This window comes from Nothobranchius furzeri, chromosome 14, assembly GCF_043380555.1.
Source record: "Nothobranchius furzeri strain GRZ-AD chromosome 14, NfurGRZ-RIMD1, whole genome shotgun sequence".
NCBI classification, from domain to species: Eukaryota; Metazoa; Chordata; class Actinopteri; order Cyprinodontiformes; family Nothobranchiidae; genus Nothobranchius; species Nothobranchius furzeri.
Window position 1 is genome coordinate 28,081,468 of NC_091754.1, and position 20,358 is coordinate 28,101,825.

The 20,358-nt window shown below is 42.4% G+C and overlaps 1 protein-coding gene across 25 annotated transcripts in view; it reads right to left on the minus strand.

Annotated features, from left to right (window-relative positions):
• lmo7a (LIM domain 7a) overlaps positions 1 to 20,358 on the minus strand; it is a 63,600-nt gene that overhangs the window by 39,993 nt on the left and 3,249 nt on the right. For all 25 annotated transcript variants that reach the window (XM_070544028.1, XM_015966021.3, XM_054746727.2 and 22 more), the window contains 2 exons: positions 11,100 to 11,170; positions 6,392 to 6,461 (listed from right to left, as the gene is read on the minus strand). In XM_070544028.1, the coding sequence (XP_070400129.1) occupies positions 6,392 to 6,461; positions 11,100 to 11,170 (141 nt within the window). The remainder of the gene's footprint in view (positions 1 to 6,391; positions 6,462 to 11,099; positions 11,171 to 20,358) is intronic.

Sequence of the window (20,358 nt, forward strand, 5' to 3'; positions counted from 1 at the left end):
TGTGCTAGTCGTCTATACTGCAGATTAGGAAGCTGCTAAGATGGGGAAAAGTGCATTTAGTGCATTAATGCAATGTTACATCCACGTCCCCATAGTGCACCTTAAAAAGACATAATTTAGTTCAAAGGACAGAAGGCAACCTTTCGAGTCTTTATTGGTATTTGTGGACACACTGTTGTGTTTACTGATGGTGGATTAGTGGGGTTCCTGTTTATTAACATCTAGCCAATGAGGCTAGGACAACTTTTTAAAAAATGCATTGGTGGCATTAAACATTAATAAAAACAAATGGCACAATTCCTTTTTTTTTTTTAATAATTTGAATTTAAGGACCTAATCCAATTCTTTTAAATCTTACACATGCTTTACAAACCACTTATTCATATGTTTGTTAATATTTTGTTCCAAAAGGACCTCCCAGGTTGGGGCTGGGCATCCAGGAGACGCTCATAAAGAGAATTAAAGCATTAAACCAGAATAACAGTTACATATAAAGAGAATTAAAGATCTTTCTTACAGTCAGTCCCACCGCACGCCGAGATAATAATGTTAAAGGAATGTAATGCTGACTCGTGCTTGAACATAATCCTGCTAAATATGCTGCACCCATCCAACACCTAATCCCCTCCTGCAGACTTATGGACCCTGACTTAATCACTTCACACCAAGAAACAGAAAGATTTTCCTCTTATTATGTTTGAGGTAAAATAAAATTGTTTTAAGTTTGAACTGATGTCACATTTCCTTAAATATGTTCAACTTAGCAGGCAAAGGGAGGCTATGCAGTTTTCGCTTGCTTTTAGCACCCCCTAGCATCAGTTTAGTAGAACTGAAAGCAAAACTTATCTCCTCGCTGTGCGTTTGTCTTTTTAACACCTTAATCTAACTGCTAAAATGTCTCCCCAGGATTCATTAGTGTCTACAGGAGTGATTCATCACTAAACTTAACAAATCTGCTGTGTTCATAATCTAAAACATGCAGGAAACGTGCTGCAGCACCAGGTATGTCAGCTCACTTTTACATTCACTAGACCGGACCGGCACTCTGAAGTTGCAAATGCTGTATTCTGGCCATAGAAGGCGATAGGGGTCATTTCAGCACACACTGGCTCAAGAAAAGGATTTAAAAAATGAAAAAGCTGCAAATTAACCCTCCCACTGTCCTAATGGGTGTGACCCCGCCAGGAAAGTTGACCACTGAGCAGGATTGATGGTTTATCCCTTGGGTCCATGTGGCAGGGGTGAGGAGTGAGCACCACCTCACCCCTGCCACATGGACCTCAAGGGACAAACCATCAATCCTGCTCAATGGTCAACTTTCCTCGCGGGGTCACACCCATAAAGACAGTGGGAGGGTTATTAAAATGTCGGAATCCATTTCAAATTGCCTGACAATAAGACCAAAACAAAATGGAATATTTGAAATGGTGCCTGTCCTCAAACAGGCCGGATAAAAGGGCCTTAGTGTTCCAAATGTCGTATCCAGTCATAACACGCACCCAAACAACATAAACAGAGTAACAAGACATGGTCGAATGCCTGTCGTTGCTCAGATGATTACACAGACATTTTGATGAGTAAAGACACCCTTAGGGGCTCTGAAACTGCCCGTTTGTCTCCTCCCCCTGGTACTGGAACGTGCTGCAACCATACCAATTACTGTGTGTTTATGATGGGCAGAGGCCAATGGAGGCTGGACCTGCCCAGCACCGCTAAAAGGAGAACCAGGCTCCCAAATAGGCTGCCCCGATCCAAACCCACAGCTCGCACAAAGAGTGCTCTGCATACAGGCACAGGAGTGTGCTGACACGAGAAAACGTTTCCTTGGACCAAATGAAACCAAAGAGTAGACCCAAGTCAGGAGCCGGTGCTGCTAAATATTCACATCCCTCTGCAGGGTTTTCACTCTGCCAAAGCTAGAAGCTGGTATCAATTTGGAGCATTTAGAATCCTTCAGACGGCTCAACTAGAACAACAACAGAGGCAGAAAATGTTTAGATGTGAGATTTATTGAGGCTTTACTGCAAAGAGCCTTTCATTCAGCAGAGATCACAAACTGACAGCAGCAGCGACATGAGGCTCTAATGTTTCCTGCTTTTTCTGGATTTACCAACAGAGACGGAACATTTTCCATTTTCTCCCACAACTCTTACTGGCCTCCAACACAGGAAGACCCTAATAAGCAATAAAACATGGCTAAACTTCAAACACGTCCTTATGGAATACATTCATGGAGGTTTATAGAGAAGGGAGACTGGTTTGTTTGACTTGTTTGGGAGGGAAGCCTTTCTCACAGCAGAGTGAGTAATGCTTGCTGGGAGAACTTTCCGCCTCACACCATGTGGTCGGCAGTACCCGATCGCCCCGGGCCAACCAGAAGCCTTCACATTGGCAGGAGCGTTTATGATCAGGTGGTTTCAGGTCTGTGTCCAAGTCTCGAAAATACCACACAAGCGCTTCTGATGAGGGTAATATCCATGACCACAGCAGGTGCTTGCCCGTTACTCGAACGCCAAGCAGATGGCAGGAAATTCGATTTGTCATGATACAGATGTGACGGCATGGCCTGTTTATAGTAGGGGTTGCATGACTTAATTTTTTTTAAAGTTGACAGTCAAGTAATGAAAATCGAGTCGACTTCGACTTGCCGTTGATGACATCATACACCTGAAGCGGCGGGTGGGGTGTGTGTGTGTGTGTGTGTGGGGGGGGGGGGGGTCGGTTGGTTCGCTGGAGTTTTTGACAATTAAAATATCGCCCACATTTTCAAAGTTAAACACATTTCTTTTAACAACGGTAGTTTCTGCTTCAGCCCTCTCCCCCCCTCCCCCTGCGCAGCGGCCGCAAACTCACTGATGCGCCTGCAGCCTCTCAGAGATCCTGCTGCTCTAAACATTAAAATAATTATTTTATTTTCTGTTCCTCACTTCTGATTAACTTCAATGGTGTCTGTTTGTTGCAACCAGCAGGTACAAAAACTAACTTGTTTTTATCTGACTATTTTTCTGTCCTGTCTGTTTATTATCTTCCTGCATCTCCTCTCACTCCTAAAGAAAAACTGCTACCTGGGTTCATATATATTCACCTTATGAGTTACCTTTGAACTGCAGTTCTAAAAGATCTGCCAACTGCAAAAACAACGGAGTATGCACCAGCCGCACCGGTGTGGTGCGTCACCGGAGGACAAAACAGGTGATGTGCTCTGCTCCACAGCAGTGAAACGCATCAGGCACAAATAAAAGACAGAAAACACAAAAGGATACGAGCCGACATGAACGATCGCATGTTAAATTTGTTTTTGAGGAGGCAACACCTAATTTGATAATGTTACTGTGGCCGTGCTCAGGACGCAGATGTCTGGAGCTGGTCATTGATCAGAACTTTGCATGTGCACGCTGGTTAAGGTTAGGATGGGGTGATGGGAAGGTTAATTTGCAAGAGCGTAAAGGTCACAATTCCGTCAAATGTCCATTTTACGGCGGGCGTCAGATACCGACGGCACAGCGCGTTGCACCTGGTCTTTTCCGAGGACTGCATCTTGTCGGTCATTATCACGTGACAGCGACTAGTCTATGAAAAGCATAAAAAGTCACTACAGAACAGTGAAGTCGACTAGTCGATACAACCCCTAGTGCTTACCAATGTGTGTGCGCACGCGCACACGCGCGCACGCACACACACAAAGCCAGACTGTTTGGTTCAGAGTTGTCTATAATTCCCCCTACAGCTTGACTCAATTACTCCCACAAGAGAGCTTTGTGAGGGATGGGTGATAGGTAGGTTTTCTAACCTCTACTTCCCAAGAACTTGTTTGCAGACACTCCCAAAACATCTACCTCCAGAGAGTCATGGTGGCCCAAAGCCTCAAATTTAGAGAAAGTGCCAGGTCTAAAGATGTAAATGGTAAATGACCTGTTTTTGTAGAGAGCCTTCTTAGGCTTCTACAACCCCCCAAGGCGCTTTACAAGACAATCAGTCATCCACACATTCACACGCTGGTAGTAATGAGCTGCGATGTAGCCACAGCTGCCCTGGGGCACACTGACCACCACCAGCAGGCAAAGTGAGCTAAGAGTCTTGCCCAAAGACACAACAGCAGCAATCTCTGGTTAGAGTCGGAATCGAACCTGCAACCGATTACTGGACAACTTGGTCTACCTCCTGAACTACTGCTGTCCTAGTAAAGAGACTGAGCCCCATTTGTGTCATAATTCTTTGCTAAATATCTAAATATTGTGTCAGAATGAATTATTTTGTTCAATAATGTCTTAATCGGTGTGTTTCTGTCTGTTAGAATATTTTATCATGATCTAGCAACTCACAGACATTAGTTATTTTTGGACTGGTTGATTGATTGATATTTGATCCAATATGGCCACAACAACTAATTGACACTTGTACATAAAAATGGGTTAAAGCTGGGTTATTTGTCCAGATATGAGCAAAAGATTTGGTTTGTTTATGGCCAAATGTCATCACCAACTTACACTCAGAGAACTATCCAATCACACAGGACCTTTGTTTCAAACGTTACCATTATCTGTTGGCGTCTGTCAGCAAATTATTTCATTTACCAAAAGACAGATTTTATTGAAAAGTCTGAAAGCTATTATAATTACGTACATTTCTAAATAATAAAGTTTTGAAGATAACTCATGCAAAAAGGTTGATTTCTGCACTTCCTGGAAGATCTCCCCACCTCGCACTACCTCAGCAGAGCCAAAAACATCAAAGACCCCTCCCACCCCATCACCACCAGTAGGTGGTAGAAAACCCTAAAATCAAGAACAAGCAGACTGAAGGACAGCTTCTTATCCACATCAATTAGGACAAAAAATAAAGAAACTCAACGGCCACGAGGGCAACAATCTCAATCATCAGTGTAACGGATCCACCATAATCTGAATAAGATTACTGCTGCTGTTTTAAAGCTATTTACACATGACTGCAACCAGGATTTATTCATATGTAACTATTGTTATATCTACTTTTTTCTTGTTTCTTTTGATCCGTTTTGTCAAACCCACCATCTAGTCTGACTGAACTCACCAACAGTAGCATTAAAGGCTTTCTGATTCTGACTAAATGTATCGATGTGGGCAGATATAAAGCGAGCAAAGGTCCCCAGATGAACTCTTCCCTGGCAGCTACCTGTCACCAGTCAGCTCAGCTGCTGCACCTTATGCTGCTTATTCTCAAGAGTAAAAATTCACACATCTCTTCAATGCACGGTTCCCTCAGGGATGTGGTCTATCCCCCTTTGTTTTTCTGTCTATACAAAATTTTCTAAAAATGAGCTAAATCTCAGAAACTAAAGAGCCCAAAGGATGGGCTCCATCACTGCTGTTCCAGCCACCTATAGTATCGAGGGTCAGCTGGTGGAGCAGGTTCAAACCTGAAGATACCCTAGCATAGAAATTGATACCCGTTTGTGAAGGTGCTGTATACAAGAAAGTACAGCCGTGCCTCTATTTACGAAGGGAACTCAGAGCCTTTCACATTAGCAATCTAGATTTTAATGCTGGTTTACAGATCGCTCATTGAATCTGTTCTCACTTTGAATTACTTATTGTATACCTTCTTAACCGTTAAGGCAGGTGGTATAAAGCCCCATTGGCCTGGAAGAATGTATACAAGGAATATTTTATACCCTCAGCAGTATCTGAACAAAGTGCAGGTGGTTTATATTGTAGTATATTGTTTCTACGGTCTGTTTTTATTTGTATTATGAGCTGTGTCAAAAGGGACATTTCTGTGACCCTTTGGGGTACAGACAATAAAGTTCTATCCATCCATATCCCTCCATCCATATATCTGCGTAAGCAATACCATAAAAACATAAAAATATGGAATAACAGAAGCTCTCTCTGATGTGTTGGATGAAAATACTCCTTATTTAGGGCCCTACACCCCCAGCAGGTCCCTGAGGTCCAGTGACCAAACCCTACTGGTTGTGCAGCACACCAGGCTGAAGACCAAAGGTGACAGATCATTTGCTGCTGTGGCCCACAGACTCTGGAACTCTCTCCCCCTGAGCCTGAGATCAGTGGACTCCTTTAAAAAGCAGCTCAAAACTCGCCTGTTCAAGCTGGCTTTGGTGTGACCTTCACCACCCTCTCCTTGTTCTGCTCTCCCCACCTATTCCACCTTCCTCAGGATCCACTGATTTCCCTCTTTCCTATTCACTCTATCTCTTTCTATACATTTTTTAATCACAATTGTCTATTTTTTGCTCATTTTAAATATATTTGTAATCATTTTGTAAATTATTTTTTATATTTGTACATTTTTTGTTTTTGTGAAGCGCCTCGTGATTTCTAATCATGAGAGGCGCAATAGAAATGATATTTTCTTCTTCTTCTTCTTAAATGATCTAAAGAAGCAGACTTACCAGTCCAGCAATAGGTGTAGGAAGCCTGTTGACCCTTCTGATGGTACCAGGTTTGATCTTGTTGATCAGTCTGCAAAAGGAAAGAAAGAGACGGAGAACATCATGGGCGAACAAGAGGGTAAGTGAGAACTCTCAGCCAGTGGCTCTGCTAGTCTAACTGTGAAAGAATGAGCGAGTCCTGCTGAAAAGTCTTCTTGGTGTTGTGCGTTTATGACTTGGTTTAATGGTGGCCACCTGGCTTCAGTTTAGCAAATCACCAGTACTGCAACACCATGTAAACAAAGTGGGCTTTCTGCTAAGCGTGCTCTAAACTACTGAAACAACCTCAAACAAACCAGGCCAACCACGCTTCAACCCTGGAAACAGTAACAGATGAGACCGATGGATTGTTTTGGGTGGAAATCAAAGGAGTCTGAAAGGGAAATCAGAAGGAGAGATTATGCGCAAAAAACATGAGGAAAAAGGAGGAAGTTCATCTGAAGTGTTTTGTTCAAACAGGAGCAGAGATGGGCAACACTATTGCTAATGATACATCTTGATGGTGGTTAAATATATGATCAAGTCTAACTCCAAATATAATTTATGCTTGTATTTTAGTGAACTCATAAGTAGACTACTTGATGTTCCTTTTAAATGGAAAACAAAAGGGTAATATAGCGGCAATAGGACCACAAGTATAGTGAATACAGTATGTGGGATTTGACTTTCACTTCTGAAAAGTAATTAATTTAGCAAATTTGAATATTTTATAAGTTTGTTGTTGTTTGTTGTATTCAGAGTCATATTTGTGTTCGTGAGGTTTATGACTGCATGCACTAAAACCACAGAGGTGATGATGAATTTTAAAGGAGTGGTTGACTCTTAACTCGTTCACTGAAAGAAAAGCCCTTTGCTGCCATCGTTTTTCAGCATTTTCACTGTTTTTTAAGAGTGACAGAACGTTGCGCGCTACGATGATGTAGATGCCAAAACAACCAAAACAAAGAAGAAGAAGAAAATGTCATTTCTATAGCGCCTCTCAAGATAAAAATCACGAGGCGCTTCACAAAAACAAAAAATGTAAAAATATAAAAAAGCATTTAGAAAATGTTGAAACATATATTTAAAATGAGCAAAAATAGGCAATTTGTGATTTTTAAAAAATTGTTAAAGGGAGAAAGTGAACACAAAAGAAGGAAATCAATGGATCCTGAGGAAGGTGGAATAGGTGGGGAGAGCAAAATAAAGAGAGAGTGGTGAAGAAGGTCATACAATAGCCAGCTTGAACAAGTGAGTCTTCAGCTGCTTTTTGAAGGAGACCACTGAGTCCACTGATCTCAGGCTCAGGGGGAGAGAGTTCCAGAGTCTGGGGGCCACAGCAGCAAATGATCTGTCACCTTTGGTCTTTAGCCTGGTGCTGCACAACCAGTAGGCTTTGATCACTGGACCTCAGGGACCTGCTGGGGGTGTGGGGACTAAGAAGATCACCAATGTAAGATGGTGCTTGTCCATGTAAGGCCCTATAGACCAGAACCAGGATCTTGAAATGAACCCTGAAGTTGACTGGCAGCCATTGAAGCTGGAGGAGAAGCAGGGTGATGTGGGTGTGTTTGGAGGACTTGGTCAGAAGCCGAGCACAGGCATTCTGAACCACCTGTAGACGGTTCAGGGAGGTTCTGCTCAGACACGTGAAAAGAGAGTTACAATAGTCTAAGCGTGAGGAGATGAAGGAGTGGACAACTGTCTCAAGTTCAGAGCGGGACAGAATGGGACTCAGCTTAGCAATGTTCCTGAGATGGAAGAAGGAAGAGCGAACAAGAGAACTGACATGAGAATCCAGGGTGAGAGCTGGGTCAAAGGTCACGCCAAGATTCCTGACGGAAGGTTTGGTGTGAGAAGCAAGCTGACCAAGAGAGTCTCTGACTTTGGGAACCAGCTTGTCTGGGGCACAGATGAAGATCTCAGTCTTCTCTTCATTCAGCTGAAGAAAGCTCCCAGCCATCCAGGTTTTGATAGAGTCTAAGCAGGGAGGAGCTCAGGATGTGCTGAAGAGGAAGCAGATAGAGGAGGAAGAGCAGAGGCCCCAGCACAGAACCTTGTGGGACACCATGGGTAAGGGAGGTGGTGGAGGACCTAAACTTGGAGACGGCCACAGAAAATGAGCGCTCAGAAAGATAAGAGGAGAACCACCCCAGATCAGTTCCTGATAGGCCTACCCAGTCTCTCAGCCTCTCCAGTAGCAGGTGATGGTCAACAGTGTCAAAGGCTGCAGTCAGGTCCAGCAGGACCAGAACAGAACAGTCACCTTCATCACTGTGAGTGAGAAGGTCATTAGAGACCCTAAGAAGAGCTGTTTCAGAAGAATGAGCTCTACGAAAACCTTACTGGAAGCTATCATAGATGTTATGTTCATCAAGAGCAGCTGTGAGTTGTTTAGCCACAACCTTTTCCAAGATCTTGGAGATGAACGGAAGTTTAGAGATGGGTCTGAAGTTGCTATGGAGAAAGCGGAGACTCACCTCTTACATCAGGAAGAATCTGCGTGTTTCGAGCGTTATCCATTCTTTCATGATCCGTTGTCAAATTGTGATCGGCAGAAGCTTTTCCGGTTCGTGCCTCACTTTTTTTTACAGCAGCGGCCCAAAAAATCTCCTAACACATGGATTTTCTGATCATGTGACGTGTGACGTATGCGGATGAAGATCGACTTTAGAGCTGAGATGTTTGTTCTCACAGTGCGGGGGCTCGTTCTGATGCCCACACAGTAAAAAAATGGATTGGCGGTGAACGGTTGGATTTAAAATGACGACTTTTGTCATCAATGGCAGTGAATGAATTAATACATTTGCAGTGGTCTCTAGTGGAAATTGACCCTTTGTAAGTCATTGTAGGAGGGAGAAAAATATACGGGTGCACCATTTCTCAGACCTAAATGTTGCCCACATCACTGCAGAGCTTCAGACAACAGGATTTGGAGCCTTATTTGCTGATATTTGGACATCTCGTCCTGTCCTGTTGACAGCAGTGTGACTCTACCACTGTCTTGCAACGCTGATGTTTTATCTCCACAAATAACACAAGTTTCAAGGAGTTCTGCCGTGCGGTGCAGTTGCTAATGCTAACAGTTAGCTTAAACTAGCAGAGACGTCCACTGCTGTTCCCGGATATTAAAACAACAGCCTTCCCCATCGTGAGTAAAGATTGCAGAGTCCATGAATGCTAACTCACAGTGTGATGTAGTAGATCTGAGAGGATTTTCTAATTTCACCGTCTACTTTCTATCAGACGCTATTGAAGGAGATAGGTGTAGGAGACAATTTTCATGTTCAGAGTGACCGATTGTAATCAGAAATAAGATTTAAAATGTTTTTTGTTCCAGACATCATATTGTTGTCATGATAAATCCCAGGTGACTTAACGATAAATGACTAAGACCATATCATCCATTCTTAATCAGCAGTTCATAGCCTAAAAAGTTGTTCTACAGGCTGTAAAGAAAAACAAACCTCTGAGTCTCTTTCTAATCATCAGCAACAGTCAAATCAGAACATTGTCCTTGAAATCCATTTAGCCAATAAATGCAGCAACTGCAGGTCGAATCTCTTAAATACATAAAGTAAGCCGAAGCACCACATATGTGGCTGGCTTTGAAATTGTGAGAGAGAAAAATACTCATCTGTTATTCAAAGTGATAGAAAAGCGTAACTAAAGCACCTGTTTAAAGAAAACCAAACAACATGAGGAGAAACGATTTGTTAAGACTGTAGGAGGAAGGGATAGGCTGACTATAGATGTAGCGAAAGAAAGGGAAGGGCACTGGGGTTCGTATTATTCACTTAACAGTGAAACAATAGATGAGAACACACACACACACACAAACACACACGCACACACACACAGCTGAAGTAATGTGTGTGACCGACACTAGACTTTCCATTCCAAGCAGAAAATAGTGAGATCTCAACACAATGGGGCAGAATTTCTAGGTAAAGGTGCTTTCATCGGTCTTCCTCTTCCTCATGCTGAGAAAACATGAGCGGCTCACCGAAGGAAAGCGACTGTGTTGGTCTCAGAGATCAGACAAACCCACGGAGTCAGGCTCGAATCAGCAAAGTCAAGAGCCTCTTCTTTGAATGGATGTCGATAAAAGCTTCAGGAGACTCTGCTGCTAATTACAGCCTCCTGCTGATACGTGCACATCACATCCCTACATCCATCCGGCACTTTACCCAAAAACATGAGAAAACAAACGAGAAAAGCCACTCATTTTGCAACTCGTGAGGGCATTTTGTGATTCGATGCTTAAGAAAATGTTCCAAACTCCTGATGCCACTGGGTAAATAAGGAAACAGCACGCTGAGAGACTTCACTGTGGTTAAAACGGGAGGTTTTAATTCACTACATGGCTTCTCATTAAAACAAGGATGGCTATCTTCCCAATCTACTGATCTAGAACATCTGTGCAGCAGACAACTCTTGAAATAGCTCAAACTTTGCTAACAAGAGAAACTCTGATAATGATAACATCCAACAACAACAAAAAGCAGTCCCTGTTGGGCTGTCTGGAAACAGGCTCAGCTTGTGTGGCTAACAAACAAACCTGGCATGGGGTCTGCCTGGGAAACATCAGCAACACTTACGATTGAGTGCAGACGCGGAGGAGAGAGTGAAGGGATATCTTATGAATGAGCGGCCTAGAAGAGGTGCCAGGGAAAACCGGAGTACTTACTCACACAACCGAATTCCATTTTCCAGCGCTGATCGGAAGTCGTTGTTCCCAAATTTTTGCTCAGTGACAGCCTGGAAGGAAAAAAAAAAGAAAAGAACAATAACAAGAACAGTGAGGAAAACGGCAAGAATGCAGGGTTTGGGTGAGGAGGGGAGGAGAGGGGAGGGGAGGGGAGGCAGGCTGCGTGTGACGATGGGTGGGGAGGTTTGGAGAATAAAGGTAGGATGTTGACAACAGTAGCAGAGGAAGTTGGAGGCATTTCCTACACAGTTTCTGCAGGGCAACAGTTCCTCAGGTATTCCTGAAGAGCTCCCATGTGGAGTTGGGAGTTTTCTCACTTCACTGTTAAAAGCTGCTGGTAAAATCAAAGAGCCGTGTTAAAAACTGCATAAGCCACATGGAGCATCTTGAGGACTGCTGCAGCACAGCCTCATGCTTTTCCCATGATCTCAAACCACTGCAGCAGGAACTCCAAGAGCTGTTATGTAAGCAAACACATGTGCTGCATGCATGACGCGCAGCCTCAGCAAAGACATGACAACATTCTATTACTTTATCTGAAGCTTCATGTGTTCATCCACAAATTAAACAGTTAAATCAGCCTGTTGCTTTGTTATGAAACTGGATGGTTTTCATCAGGAGTAAGAATCCTGCTCTTGGCCACACCTAAACCAAGCTTGCTCTGTTTTGTTAGAGTGTTTCTCTTTCAGATGTGAAGCCAAGTAGAAACTAAGGCCGCAAATTCCAGCACAGATAAACAATCCAGTTCGGCAGAATCCTTTAAATGCATTACTTGATCTAATCATATTTATTAGGATATAAAAACAAAAGGGCACCTTTATCTCTTTGACAAATAATGTGACCACTAATGTCACATATTTCTGCAGGACAAAACTTGTTGTTGTGGAGGCATACTTATTGTTTCTACTTAGATATGTACACTTTTATTATGCCACAGTACAGATCCAGCAACCACAAGGCAAACAGGTCATGTTGAAGCATTTAGCAAAGCTTCAAAACCCTTCTGTGAATTTTAGCGCCGATTTGAAGCCATTTTACATTAAAGCAGTAACTGGAGGCTTCCCCTTTCAAGAATTATGTACAATTTATTTAGAAATGCATTACAGTGATCGTCTTACCTTTCTATGATATAACATAGCCAGTATGTTAAGTGTTAGGCCAGTCCCCCCATCCCAGAAAGCCCCATGCCATTTGAACTGCTCAGACATCTGCTTAAGCACAGAGGTAAATCACATAGATATAGATCTAAAGATATATTGATAAATAAATAATAAACAGCATAAAATGAGAATAATAATTGTTTTAGCTCTGTTGACCGGCTAAAGGTGCATGCTAATGATTGAGATACGTTGCTTCCAGCTGTAATCACAGAAGTAGGGAGAGGGGCTAAAGGTGCAATACTTTATTTGATGCTCTCTGACAAAAAACTCCAGATTTCTGCTTTAATGTGAAATGACTCTCGCTACATTTGTTTAAAGGGATACTTTGCACCTTCTTCATATTTTTAAATCATTTTCTTGAGCTACTGTGTGCTAAAATGACCCTTTATAGAGTTAAAGGTTGAATATGGAACATTTTAAATAAAAAGCTTTATATTTTTTTGTAAATAATGCCTCCCCTGGGCTTTTAGAGGTGTGCAGAATGAATGTATAGTTTTTCCTTTAAAATCTATGTTTAAAAAAAGTTCATAAACATTTTATTTTGACAGGCACGACACTGGGTTCCGTTGCGCTAAAAGGTCCACTCAGCAAGGTGAGGCTGGGACTGTGTAAAATGGCGGACTTGACAAGCCAAGCAGCTGATTCTGAACACATTTGATGTTCAAACAGTAAATATTGTTGTAAAACAAACTTATTAGTAAAATTTTGTCATTACCCTGTACAATTTGTCTCTGGACATTGTGCTGGCTGTCAGCAGTGAACTAACACCTGACGGCTGGAAAATTAATCATGTTGTTGCAGCTACCTTCTCTGAACACCAGAGTTCGCCAGAGGGTTCGTGTTCAGACCCCCACCACCCTCTGTGGCCAGAATTCGGCACTTGCAACTTCAGAGTGACAGGCCGCCATCTGTTGGACTTAGAAAAAAAATAGCTGACAAATCTGGCACTGCAGTCTGCTTCCAGCATGTTATAAACGTTTGTTTGATTTAGTGATGAACCACTCCTGTAGACACTAATGAAGGCTGATGAGACATTTCTGCTGTTAGATTAAGGTGTTAAAAAGACGTTGAGTTTCACTTTTGCTTTGACCACATCTAATTAATAGCGGACACTAGAGGTTGCTGAAAGCAAGCAAAACTGCTTAGTATCCCTTTAAGCCAGGGGTGTCAAATATTCAGCCCGCGGGCAGGATCCGGCCCGCAAGCAGGTTAAATCTGGCCCACGAGATGGTTGTGTAAACTTTATTTTCATACTTTACAATGTAGAGTTAAAATAAACTTATCTTTGTGAGCACGTTTTCTCTGTAATGAGTATAAATAAGACAAAGCTGCACTCAAGGCCCACACAAGAACTTGAATCACATCCTGAAGTTGGCTGCCACTCAGGATGTGACTTCTGATATTGATGTGCTGGTGAAAGCTAAAAGATGTTAAGTAAAATGAGTCAAATATACTTTAAGTGCTGCATGAAACTGATCTAGCCATGTTATCTGTAAGCTCTTTGAATCACTAAGGAATGTTTATTTATTTATTGATTTTTTTATTTTATTTTTTTCAAATTTTCAAGTACACTTCAGGTGTTGTACTTGTACTACACTGTCATCAGGCTCCAGCCTTGTTTTATATGGATTGTATTAAAACAAAGAAAACAATCTGAAGTTGTTTTTAATTTACCGGTCCGGCCCACTTGGGACTAGATTTCCCTCAATGTGGCCCCTGAGCTAAAATGAGTTTGACACCCCTGCTTTAAGCCAATGATCATTTTTACAAACCAAAACAAAATGATCAGAAATTATATGTGGAACGGGTAAGAAAGATGTTTTTATCCTTCAGTATGGCCATCACAGCTAGCGTACTTCACCAAACACACAAATAGCTCTTAGTGGTTTTTACAGATTCTGTGCGACCATTTGATGTGTTGGTATGTGATGCGCTAACTAATCACACAAGATGCGTGAGATCAGGCAAATAGCCAATTTCAAAATTTCACCACATTGGTTGTAAGTCTGGGATGAAAGATGGTGAGTGATTAGTGTTCCTCAAAGGAGAAACGAGAAGATTCAAATATTCTACTGTAAGAGTGTGTGACGGTTGGCATGGACAAAAACACACATACACACGCTCAGGCACAAAGTAAGAAGCAAGTCAAACAGGTTTCGTCAATCTAATGGGCCATTCCCATCTGTACCTGGTCGGCCCTGCCCGGATAGCTCCAGTCGGCCCCAGCCTGGCCCGGTTGATTCCACACATCCTTGCTTATGTATGCAAGGAATGCAGTCAGAGACATTTTCAGCTTCTAGGTAATCAGCATGATAATGAATGATAATTAAATAAGCATGCCTTAAGCCCATGTGGGCTGATTCTACCCACCAATCAGAGGCTTGCTCTTACATATTGGTGGCCTGCCTTTTTTCTGGGTGCAACGAGACTGTTTTTCAGCCCTCTTTCTAAGGTGGTCTGCTTCAGACTGACCAGGGCCAACACACCCACTGCAAATTCACACCTTCCAAGCAAGCTATGCTATCCGGGCTGGGCCGACCAGGTACAGATGGGAATGGCCCAAAAATGACCAGATGGGCCTCGTTTCTGAGACTTCGGTCCAATTTTTGTAGTTCAAAGCAATCATTGACAAAAGCTGAGGTAAATGCAAGATAAGTACAGGGCATCAGGACAGGAGAAACCAGAATAATTACAGCGAGTGAGTGAGTGAGTGAATGCCACTGTTATTATTTAAAGCAAATTGTGCTACACCTCTGCACACACCCTGGGTAACACGAGATGACCTCGCATACTCGTCATTCCAACAGAATTAGACTGTGCAGCAATAGATGAACACGATTAACAGTTCTCACACGCCTCTTCCTCTCGACTCCTTCTGTATTTGTATTAATGGGATCTAGCTTGTGGGAAATATTTGTTTTGTTTCCAAAACATACCAGGATCTTGGCCGGCACCTTTTTCATTGACGATAATTTGAACAAAACCAGATCTCAGCAACGCAACACAGGAACACAGAGAGACGTGCACAAGGCTGCACGAGTAAACACAAACACATGTTTACTAAAAAACAACACAACATCCTGGTGCAGGGAAATCAGCCTGGCACCGTGTTTGCCGTATGAAATCCTGACCCCTGCTGTTCTACAGATGCAGAAGCAGAGTCACTTCAAATGCACAAGTGGAACCAGCACACAGATTACACACTAGTCTCCCTTTTCATGTCACTTTCATCTGTTTTCCTCTCACACGTTTTTCTATCGAAGCTCCATCAGCCAATCAGATTCCACGGGACAATTAAAACGAGAATTCAGAAGAAGCGTGGGACCTCTCCCTGACAGCAAGCTGGACGTTCTGTAACAGTAAACTACTGTCCTCCAACGTCAGCGTGTTTAGGGGTCAAGCCTGTTGTTGAACTCGACGTGTTGGATCGCAGCTCTGATCTGGAACACACTGCAGCTCTGCTTTAACAGAGAGATTAAAAAGCAGGAGCAAAATTTCAAAAACAGCTTCTTACAAAAACCACATCCACTCCCCCGAAAGAATGCAACAGCTGAAGTGTTGAAAGCATGTTCCAATATTTAGTAAAGAGTTTCCCAAGAGTTTATCATGAATTATGAAAGAGTATCATTTCATTATTATTGCCATGAACCATGAATGGTGACTGGATGACGCATAAATCATCAGATGAGTCCAGTTATTGTTTATTCGTGCAGGGACGTTGAGTTTTCTGCCTTTGAGGCACGGACCCTTTCAGAAACTCTTCATCCTTCCTTCCTGCAGCAGACTGAGGTATGGGCCACCAGAGGGAATATTATCCAAATATTTCAGGGTTCTGATTCAAGAAAAATACCTACATGTTGGAATAACAACGCTGTGCCAATTTGTAAATTTAAAGTGAGCAGCTTATGCAAAGGCCTGTTTCAGGTTCTGGATGCCTGTGGCTTTGGTTTTAGCTGCTTTCTATCAAAACAGTGTGAAGATTCAGAGCAGGGCGACCAACAATCCCTTTAGATGGGTCAATACAGAAGCTAGGTCTCTGGGTGGTTTAAAGCATCATGCAGATCTCTCCAGCCAGAAGCTCTGTTGTTTTTATCAGCAGTTTTTAAAGTAATTCACGGAACGTTCCGGGATTTCTAGTTTTCCACTCTGTTTAATGGATGGCAACAGAAACAATTAGACACCTAATTTAAAACCAGGCATCTTATTTCTCTTGTTCAAGGAATTAGGAGTTAATATGAACATTAGTGCAAGTGATGAACGTGAAGAACAGAGGCGAATAAATTATATTCTAATTTAGTGTTTTATTAAAACTAAACATCAATAAATATGGAGGGCCCATATTTGGAATGCTCATATAACTTCTTATGCGTTTTATTGGAAATGCATATTTTATGGTCACCTTTTGTAACGCTATGTATTTATCTGAAGCAGATGCTATCACACAGCGATAAAAGCATGCACAAGTCACTACGAGACCCTAAACCAGATCAAAATATCAAACTACAACCCTGTTTAAAGATAGATTAGATGGTACCTTGGCAAGATCTGTAGGCTCTTAGAGAAAATGCAATATTCAGTCCTGTTGTGAAACAAAAAATAGGTTGCATGGAACTTTTTGTGCACTCCAACCCTGAAGGACAAAAAGGAAAAGACAAAAGCACAACAGTCCTAAGGAAACTCTGAGTCTGCATGGTTAGTAACTGCCCCATTGGCGAGTCGAACAGCTTTTTAATGCATTTTTCACTGAGTCATTCAGTTCCTGTTTGGGGGATTTTATCAAATCTTCCAGCAAAAATATTCCAGCTCCGCAAGACTGAATCACAGACCATGAAGCAGTCACAAAATGTTCTATCTGCGATTATCTGGAACCAGAATCATTTCTAAGATGCAAACTAAGAGCTGCAACACTTTTGCTGTTTTATTTACCCTAAAGATCAGTGCTCCATCACAAAATAGTCTTCCAGAGCTAGCTGAAGAGTTTCACTTACGAGTCAAACAGGGAATTGGATGAAGCTATGCAGTACCACGAATAGTTCTCCTGCAGGATGTTTGTTTTTCTGATCTCATTCAACATAATTTAACTTCTATTGTTTTCCTTAAAAATAACATCCTGGTCACATTACAAAAATAACAGAACTACTTTTTCCTTTCACTGTAGGTGTTTTTGGGTTAAACTTTAAAAATAATGTTTTGATCAATTATAGTAGCTCTCCTGCAATCTATTAGCACTCAGCATGTGCTATAAGTGGCTCTTATTAGGTTCATATTTGTATTGAGTTATAGTCGTGTTTTTATTCTTTAATGTTGATATAAACTGCAGACATCATGATTTGGACAAACTCCAAATGATTAATTCCTGACAGTTTCATTAAAATCCATCCAGCGGGTCATTTTGCCAAAAGAGGATTGACGTTAAGGAATGATTGACTGAACAGAAAAGTGTTAAAACAAAGATGTAGCACTAGTTGGTGGTAAAGATGAGACGATGACCTTTAGGGTCGGCCCTTATTGGAGCAGCTATTGTCTGCAGCTATCTTTACAGCAGCCATACACTTGATCTACTGACCTTTAGGTTGTACAAAAACCCCCGCTTGCTCTAGACTGTCATAGCTGTTACACTTGAAGGCTTTCTATTGAATTAACAAGAGCTTCTATTATTCCAGGAGGCCTTGTGGTTGTAGGACAGCGTGGCCTGTGCTGACAGCCAGCCAGTTCTGTGGGGGCCATGTTCACAGCCATGGCAGCTAATGCTGGAATGTGTCCATGTGACAGGCTCCAGACCATTTAGTCTCGTTTTTAACACCACCGCCGACCTCGCCACGCACACATGCCTCTGTTTAAAGCCAAGCAGCTTGTTAATCATTCAAAAGCAATAACCAATAGCCACAAGACTTTCTCTGTCAGGGAAAACCGTTCTGCTTGTGCCGCCAGGGCAGGATTTATTACTGTTCAGTTCATTTCTCGGTGTCAGCCCTCATTTCACAGATTTTAATGCAAGAGCTTCATGGTCTTTACCTTCACCTTGCATCGTTTTTATTCCATGCTCCTGGGTCATGCCCCCACCCCAGTCTGCAATCCAAACCATCACAATGGGCCAGTGTGCAAATGCGAGAGACGCTGATGTCATGTCGAAGGCATTCAGATTCACCCCTCATGAAATCAGAACAATATTTGTTTAGTTATGGCCGTGGAGCGGCTCCGTGCTGTGAGGAGAATTTGCAAGACAAGGGGCAAAATTGTCCCAGTAATTAAAAAAGATGAAATAACTAACATAACATGTTAGAACATAAATAATAATGGGGTTAGATGGTTTTATTTATTTTGGAACTATGATTTTTTTGTTCTACTGACTCATTAAATAACTTATGCTTATTGTTGTTTCCTTTTGCAATAAGAGTTACTGAATGATCCAGTTGTACTTCATCTGCTGCCTTTGAGAATTTGTCACTAAATGTAAGAGTTTGAATATTTTTGATTAGTACCAATTGTAAAACTTCAAATGATCCCATCCATCCAAATGGGATGCACACAACATCTTAGCAAACTGAGGAGGAGCAGAGGCTCCAACTAAACCTCTGAGCCAGGCCAGAGATCTGCTCGTATTCTAGGATCTTGTTCTCACAACCATGATCCTCCTAATCCCATAACCATGGGTGAGGAGTGGAACATAGATGAACCAGTAAATTAGGAGCTTTGCCTTTCAGCTCCATCTTTACCGAGGAGACTGAAGCAACACCCTCGATCCTCCAGTCCAACTCTTGCATCAACCAATTGTTTCTCCGGAACAAGTCACCAACATTCTTCAACTTCTTTATTTGCAGCAAAACATATATCCAATGGGGCATTCCACTGTTTTAGGGTCAAGAACCATGGTCTTGGGTCTGGAGGAGCTGAATCTAGTGCTTCACACTCATCTATGAACGATCTTAGAGGAGATTGAAGGTCATGGCTTAAAGTGACGATGCATATTTTTGTGTTTGAGTTTGATGGTCATTAGGGTAAAAAATCCTTGGGAACACAACCTCCAGCAAAACGACAAGCACATCAGACTGCCTTTCATCACTGGCAATGAGTGAAGCGATAAATGTGATAACAACGTTTATGAATGGTGAAAGTTTTGGAACCGTTTGTTACAAATCAGTAAATGCATTTTATCCTCACGGGCTCCGGTAGAAGGAAACATGGTGTCTAATATGGCGTCACCCAGAGACTTAGGGTGTTTCTCAGTGCCAATAAACCTTGCCTTGATGCCTTGGTCCCGCCCCGGTTGCCTAGGAGATACGTCATCAGAGGTCGCCAAGGGGTGTTCATATACCACCAGGGTGTCTGCCTCAGTTTATCTGCTGTTTAGCTAACTGACCAAGAATACATGGGAGGTGTCTTGTTACCTTCTCTCAGTCAAATAGTTCCCAGAATACAGAGCGGTATTTTTGAAAGGATGGATCCGGAGCCAGCAGCTACTTCAGGGGCAAATTACCAGTTTAAATGTAAGTCAACTAAGGCCCTGTCCACACGTATCCGGGGATTGTAAAACGTAGATATTTTTCTACGTTTTGGCCTGTCATCCACACAAAAACAGAGTTTTTTCACACGAAAACGGATCTTTTGAAAAACTCCGGCTAAAGTGAAAATCTGCGTTTTCTCCGTTTTGGGTGTCTGCGTGTGGACAGACAAAACCGGAGTTTTAAGGTCCGCAACGTCACTTTCCGTGACAAAAAAATGCTGACATCACGTGTGCGACCTGTGTTTACACTAGCCGACAGCATGGATGCCCTCAGAGCTGTGCTCGCTTTATCAATTGTCCAAGCGCTTTTTGCTTGTTTGTTTTTGCAAGCGGAATTACCGCTCCTTGCGGAAGACCACAGACGAAGGACGAGGTTAAGAACGGGGGAAGTACTGCTGCCTACAGGTCTGGCATGTCCTTAACAACGTATTTATCCGGGTACGTGTGGACAGAGTTTTTTTTAAAACGAGGTGGTGTGGATGCAAGTTTTTGGAGGGGCGGATATTCGTTTTTAAAACCCCCGGCTATGTGTGGACTAGGCCTAATTGTAGCTATCGGGCTGATATCTAAAATG